Source organism: Jatropha curcas, chromosome 10 (genome assembly GCF_041381405.1).
Source record: "Jatropha curcas cultivar XTBG-Jc1 chromosome 10, XTBG_Jcur_1.0, whole genome shotgun sequence".
Classification (NCBI taxonomy): Eukaryota; Viridiplantae; Streptophyta; class Magnoliopsida; order Malpighiales; family Euphorbiaceae; genus Jatropha; species Jatropha curcas.
In genome coordinates, this window is record NC_143160.1 from 4,579,374 (window position 1) to 4,587,059 (window position 7,686).

Here is a 7,686-nt window from a genome sequence, read left to right on the forward strand (position 1 = left end):
AGCTTCGATAACGTGCACCACATGACTACGACTCATAGCTAGGACTACACAACTTGCAAAGCTAATTGGCCTTATGACGAGGCAAAATGGTTATTGATTGGGTTTGAAATGGAAGTCATCATGGTTCTCACAATTTATTCTGATGGTTATCTGCTTTGAATTGTACCTACGATAAGAGCTGCCTAATTATTAACGTTTGACTTGTACTAAATTCAAAACTTTGATCAAGTTCAACTTAGACTCAAATTTAATTGAGAAAATTAAGATTTAAATTCAATTACAAGACACATCTGAATTTGATAGACTAATTCTGAGAGGTTAGGAGTTTGGTCCGCCACTACGATTCCTAAAACGAGATTAGACTTATATGCAAAAAGGTACAACGAAACTCGTGGAAGGAAAAGGAAAAAAAAAAAAAAAAAAAAGGGGGTTTTCTTTCCCTCGTTTACAGGTCGTCATTCTGGTAGGCAATTCAATCAAAGTTTGAATGTCTATTGCTTAAAAGTAAAGGCATCCCCTAGCAATGGGCTCATGCTTTAATTTAGTTTGATTCAATAGAAGTACAGAACCGCAATTGCCGCTGCTTCAGAGGATTCTTGCACAATTATTTCAGTAGCAAAATTTTATTTCATTGAAAGTCAATAACATTTTCCCCACTAAAAAGGAAGTAGAAAAATCACAACAGCAGGAGCAGTAGTAAAGAAGCAAAAAAAAGTGTAAAAAGCAGTAAACTTGTTCAATGATAAACGTCTGTCATCTGTACAATCCATGAGCATTCAGCAGCGCCAATAATTCCTCAACTAATACACCGTTATCAAATTTTCAGTTCCACGGCTAACTTCCATAACCAAATATTCTCTCTAGCTGTTAAACCACCGGTCAACTTTGTTTACCTAAAAAGGATTCCCTGTCTTTTGAACGACGAAGAGAAAATGAACAATCCCTGTTGATGGAACTAACAGCAAAAAGCACAAATTTCTTGGACAACAGCTAGGGTTGAGCATTGGATCAGTTTGGTTTGATTTAAATTCAATCACAAAAAATGAATTGAATTGTGAATTGGATCGAACCAAACTTTCAATTTGATTTTTGGGTTTTGATGTACTTTTGAGCTAGATCAGTTTGATTTTGAACTTGTTATAAAATCATATACTAAGACAGAGATGCAATTAAATTTTCTGAAAATCAAACTAATTTAACCAACCGAATCAGTATGCGAACTGCAAAATGTGTGTTCATGGGACTCAATTTAATGGGCCAAGAAGGAAGAGTATGAAGCAGGTAATAAACCTTGTTCAGTATTCTCTAATAAATGGTTCTTTTCTAGCTAATTAGTAGGCCTTACACATTCTTCCTTGATGTGAGTTACTCGAGAGTGCTTTGTTGGGCCATTGAGTTTCGAAATTGTAATCCAACTGGGTTTTTATATAGATCCATGGGTCGTACTTGATTTCTACACTAGTATGGGCTTCCTGGGTGTTTTTAGCAGTCTGATGAAAAACCTATTTAAGAATTTTGTTTCCAATATTTTGGGTTGGTAAATGTTTTTATATATGTAAGGATGAGAATGTAAAATTTTTTTTTTCAAGGAATAAACAACTTCATCAAATCCATAAAACTCAGAAACACGACGAGGAATGTACTCCCATCTATAAAAATGCGAACGACAAATGTATATCCTTTCAAGATATTGAGCATTTATATTTGTTTGTTTTCGAACCCACTTGATTAAAATTTATTTACAATCCACTACAATCAAACTAAAATCGAAAATATCTACCATACTAGAGTTCAAAGCATTAACTAAATTTTGAGAGTCCGGTTACCATTAAAAAGTGCATTTCTCGAGAAAATATTTTTTTTTTTCGTTTTATAATCTGAAATAAAGATTAGTCCATGCTAAAAAAAGTGAAGAGATATACGTTCTACAAAGATATTTTTTTAACTATCAATGGTGAAACTGATCAATGACCAGCATTAGCTATATCTTTCTAATTTTAAAATTTATTTTATAAAATATAAAGAATTTCTAATTTACCTATAAATTGACGAAAATTTTCAATTTGGAATCCTTAATTTTGATTTTTTTTTTTTTTTTTTTGCCTTTCAAACTATTTTTTTTGTCCGCCGTTGTATAATCATAATTCGTTGAAGAATTGTCAGCACCATTTGATTTTAACAAGTAAACCAACAAACTTGCGTCTAAAATAGAGTTACAAATACACAAATACGTAACGAAGGTGGTTATGTTGCTTCCTAGAACAAGACCATTTCCAGAGTCAGAGAGGTTGAATGTAAATATTCCTGACTTGAAAAAATAAATCCAATCATTTCCTGTTTTTCAAAGAATAATAAGAAAAACAAATCCCAATCCGACCAAACATATCAAGTTATCTCTTTTTTCTCCTTTTTAAATTTGATGAGGAACAGTCCAAGAAACAACTATACCTTAAACAAATCAAGATAAATCTATCTCCACATGAATTAATTAACATTAAATTAGAAAAAGGTGTGATCCAGCCCCTTGACGCACCACCTAGGATCGGTCTTGGAATCCTTATTCTCACCCGACCTCCTCAAAATTTGAATTTATAAAATAAAACTTGGTCCATTTATAAATAAAATAGATATAAATATTAATTTGATTCTATCCAATTCGAGTCTAATTCAATTAATTTTTTTTTCTAAATTCATTTTAATGATTTTAAAAATAGTAACCCATATAGCTCGATCTAAATCCGATCCGATCTAATAGGAGCAGATATCCGATGGCTATTATATTTTGTTGCGGATTAAATATTGTTGCTGCAAAATCTGACCCGAGTCTGTTACCATCTCTAGACAGGTCCAACACGGATCCTTCCGGAACCAAGTTAGGCCAGCCTGAAGATCAAGCGATGGCATCATCTTCTGCCATGCTTGATTAAATCTGACACGTGTGAAGGATTCACCGGAGACAACGTGGTACCGACCTGAGTATTAAGATAGCGCCACGTGGAAGTTCAATGTTACGTGTCATTTTTTTGAAAATAAATGGACAAAATTGAAGCTGGCATGGATTAGTACGAGTACCACGTCAGACTGAGCTAAGGCTCTTCTGCTCTCCAAGAGCCGTTTATCATAATTCCGGCCTTTAACTCGAGGTGGTGATTTTATCCATTCCACGTCAGCTTTTGAGGACATGTGTGTTCCGATTTATTTATGTTCTCTTTTTGCCTTTTGTGTTGCTTTTGTTCGTTGTATAATAAAATACTTTGCTAATTTTTTAAGTATCTTCTGCAGAATGTAATCGCCGCCGTTCGAAATCAAATACAGGGAGAAAATCTCGATGGCCGGGGACAAAAGAGAAAGGGATAGAAATGGAAAATCAAATTGTTCCCCAGTGCTCAGCAATGATGCATGTTCACGACGCGCCCATTAAGACATGTCCTTGTTTTAACCAATCATATTGTAACAGAAAATAAATTCGGAAAGTTTGGTGAGTTATGGCAATTTAGGTCAAACTGATGCAGGCCTTCTAAAAAAGGAGTCAACAAAATTTGCTCAAAATTAATACTTCTTCGTCACATAAAAATAAACCTACTTTGATTTTCATACGTATTAAAAAAATATATAAGCTATAATTTTTATATACTTTTTCCTAATTTGAGTCCTTACATTAATATAATCTAGGTAAGATGGAAGATATAGAATTAATTAATATATGTGACGATAATAATCACTTTGTTTATTTCAATATTTGATTGGTGTTAAAGTGATATATTTTGTTAAAAAAATGCGTTTTAAATTAGGATAAAATAATAAATTGCAAAATTATTTTCTTCTAGTAAGAAAAATAAGATTATTATTTAGAACAAATGAAAACGAAAATATAATTAGTTAATTGATAAGATATATAGCGGAATTAAATTGCACTTATCAAGTATCTACATCTACGATGATTAAAGTCGCTTATTATCTCAATCAATACCACTTTGGTATATTTTCATGTATAACTTTAACGGATGCTCATAATAATGTTACTATAGGTTAATAATAATTTTATAAATCGAAAACCCTATTTGTTTTCGAAAAATAATTTGTCTTTAGAAAATATTTTCCTTGAAAATTAATTTTTTATTTTTTTTATAATATTAAAAATTAGTTAAAAATATTAAGCATAAAAATATTTATAATTATAAGAATTTTATATTTTAAAAATTTAATGTCAAATTTGAAAAAAAAATGCATAAAGAATTATAGATAGTAATAGGCATTGCTAACTCGTGGTGGCTGTGGATAAATTGATTGATGGCTGGTGTTGGTGGTCGACGATGACCAATAATCGATGGTGTTAGTTACCAGCAAGTAATAAGTTAAAAACTATATATTAATAAGGTTATAATAAAGTTGTGAATGTACAGAAAATAATGTGAAAATAAAAGACTTCCTTATATTAATTAATATCATTTCTTATGTTATGATGCCCTTTACATACAAATAATAATTTAATTGAGTTAATTGAATTAATAAATATTAAGAATTTTATATTAATTAGCTAACTAATTAATTAATACTATTCTTTTGACATTAGCTGATATGTCCTGATTTTTTACTATTTTCTATTTTTTTTCTATCCTTTTAATTTGACCAATAAGAATGAACGCCCATATAATTTTTTATTAGTTTAGATTTCTTTCACTTCAATGGTAAGGATGGATGTTGATAGATATTCTAAAATCATAATCTTTGTTTTCATAAATATTTATATGTAAATTAATTAAATACATTTCCTTGCACGTAAACTACTTCTAGAATAAGTTTTATATAAAAATTAAAAAAAGAAAAACATAGCAACAGCAATTATAGTAAATAATAAGAAAAGCAGTCTTGATTTTAAATATTTATATTTAATAAATTACCAATTTTTTTTACAAGGAAATATTTAATAAATTACCATTTAATGATAGATATTGGAAATTTGTTAATCTGTCTCCGAAATCTGAAAAAGAAGGTTTGTAGTAATTTTTTATTTTATTTTTTTGGTTATAGGTTTTTCTTACGTGTGGCCACGTTTCCTGCGCTACAGTTGTTCTAGTCAAATGTGTTTATCGACGCATCGTCAAGCAATAGCGCGTGTACTTTTTCTGTCGTCTTTTGCATTTTTTAAAATTCGCTGGCACTATCACCCGGTAGTTGGCTATAAAGCTTGGTACAACCAACTCCATTCTCATTGCATTTGCAATATACCGCAAGAAAAGTACTGAAACGTTCGTTCCTCTTCTTTACTCATGGAAGAAGCTTATAACGCAACAAAAACAACTGCCCCCGTCTACGGCGATATGAACGATCATTATAGAATCACCGATGAAAATTATCGTGAACTACCTGCCGCCGACGTTCAAATCATTACATCCGACGGCTTACGCATTCCGGCTCATAGTAGCATTCTGGTATAGATATAACTCCTCATCTTTTGAAAATTTCTTGGATTTGTGATCTAAGTTGGAAATCTAACTTGTGTTTCATTTTTTTCTCGACGAATTGGTATATCATAGGCCTCTGTATCACCGGTGTTGGAGAATATCATTGATAGGCCACGTAAACATCGGAGATCTGAGAGAATCATTCCCATCCTCGGCGTTCCTTCCGACGCCGTTTCGACGTTTGTTCGATTCATCTACTCCTTCAGGTCAGTTTTCTGCTTATCCCCCTAATCCAAACAGTCCAATTTGACGGCTGAGACGAGTGGCTAGATTCAAAATAAAAAATTATGAACAGGAGGAGTATTTGGTCGATACTTTGCTTTTGAATTGTATTCCAAGCAATCTATTTTGGTTATACTTTGTAGATCGAAAATTCCAAGGATACTTTTCATTCAAAATGACAGAAATGCCTCTTGTTCAGGTGCGATGAGGAGCAGCTAGAGAAGTTCGGGATTCATCTATTGGCATTATCCCATGTTTACTTGGTACCTCAGCTGAAACAGAGATGCGCCAAGGCTGTGAGTCATCGGTTGACGGTTGACAATGTTGTGGATGTACTTCAATTGGCAAGGCTCTGTGATGCACCGGATCTCTACTTGAAGTGCATGAGATTAATCTCTAGCCATTTCAAGAGTGTAGAGAAGACTGAAGGCTGGAAATTCATGCAAAATCACGATCCCTTTCTAGAGCTCGAGATTCTCCAATTCATCGATGAAGCTGAATCGGTAATTTCCGTTATTAAAAATGATAAGATCTTTTTGAATAAATGATTGAAAGTTATTAACAGTAAGTGTAAATCAAAAACAGAGGAAAAAGAGAACAAAGAGGCACAGAGAGGAGCAGCGCTTGTACATGGAGTTAGCTGTAGCAATGGAATGCTTAGAACACATATGCACTGAAGGGTGCACGAGTGTTGGGCCTTATGACGTACATCCCACAAAAAATAGAGGCCCCTGCAGCAAGTTCTCCACATGTCAAGGCATCCAGCTCCTGATCAAGCACTTTGCAACGTGTAAGAATCGGGTTAATGGAGGTTGCTCCCGTTGTAAGCGGATGTGGCAGCTTCTAAGACTTCACTCTTCGATGTGTGACCAGCCTGATTCTTGTAAAGTTCCTCTCTGCAGGTAATTACTTCACCAAATCCTTCATTTTCGCTTAATAGGCAAATCAGAATTTTGTCCTGAGTTATTATTTGATTGTCCTTATTAGAATGCTCTATTAAGGATCTAAGAATGGAAATGTCTTTTTTTTTTTTTTTTTTTTTTTTTTTTTTTGTGTGTGTAATGGACGGGGGCCTCTTGCCAGCTAATACTGTTATTGTCTTTTGGCTAATCTCCAGCAGCATCGTTGGATAGTACTATTTGGTATTTTCCATGTGATGCACGAGTTTTTGGATTGCATTCGTGCACAGTGAACTCAGTTCATATGGTGGATTGGTGTCTTTATATATATATATCTTGGTTTCATTTAGTCCAGTAAAAACTAGTAAAGCCTCTTTATAATTTTAAAGAGGCTTTACTAGTTTTTATATGGCCCTTTGTTTTTATAAATTAAGAGGGAGGCAAAGATATAATTACATCTTAGTAGAATTAAAACACAGAATAATTATTGATCCTTTAGAAACAGTAAAAGCTAGTGCTATCAAAGGGTCCATATGTTTGGCATGTATGTATTAAATACCAGCTATTGGGTATATTGCGCCATTCATAAAATTACAAGTTCCAACTACCAACACTTATCCTTGATCTTTCGTGGATGTTACAGGCAATTCAAAATGCAACAAGAGAAAAAGGGCGATGACGCCCTCTGGAAATTACTGGTGAAGAAGGTCATGTCAGCCAGAGTTCTTTCTACTCTGTCTTTGCCAAAAAGGAAAAGAGAAGAGCAATTGAGCGAGACATTACAGAATCATGGGATTAGAACCTTCAGATTATAATGTACTGAAGCAAGATGCATTGTGATGTTCGTTCTTTTTGTGTATACTAAATAATTTCCATGTCAGGTCTATCGTAAACAAAAGCGTAGTCCTGGTTAGTTAGTTCTTATGTACTCCGGTTCTGTCTTTTAAGAGTATGGGAAGGAGTAGACAAGTGTTAATTAATTAGATAATGGAAATGAGTTAAGTATTGTATATATAAAGGAAGGAAAATGTAGCGCATGAGGTAGTTGCTTGTAATCCCAAACCTTGTGTCTATGAATGCAAGTGGCCGTTTTCTTGTAA

At 33.2% G+C, this 7,686-nt stretch overlaps 1 protein-coding gene across 1 annotated transcript; it reads left to right on the plus strand.

The window, feature by feature from the left end:
* Positions 1–5,194: 5,194 nt before the first annotated feature.
* Positions 5,195–7,686, plus strand: LOC105640270 (BTB/POZ and TAZ domain-containing protein 1). Its single transcript, XM_012224545.4, has 5 exons — positions 5,195–5,432; positions 5,538–5,671; positions 5,887–6,190; positions 6,273–6,589; positions 7,230–7,686. The coding sequence occupies exons 1-5, from the start codon at positions 5,271–5,273 to the stop codon at positions 7,399–7,401; spliced, it is 1,089 nt and encodes a 362-aa protein (XP_012079935.1). The 5' UTR covers positions 5,195–5,270; the 3' UTR covers positions 7,402–7,686.

What these genes read in the sequence shown, in the direction of transcription:
- LOC105640270 (XM_012224545.4), top strand. Translation starts at nt 5,271, where the DNA reads ATGGAAGAAGCTTATAACGCAACAAAAACAACTGCCCCCGTCTACGGC. An exon ending in CGGCTCATAGTAGCATTCTG is followed by an intron (nt 5,433 to 5,537) that starts GTATAGATATAA and finishes GGTATATCATAG; the next exon opens with GCCTCTGTATCACCGGTGTT. An exon ending in TGTAAAGTTCCTCTCTGCAG is followed by an intron (nt 6,590 to 7,229) that starts GTAATTACTTCA and finishes TGGATGTTACAG; the next exon opens with GCAATTCAAAATGCAACAAG.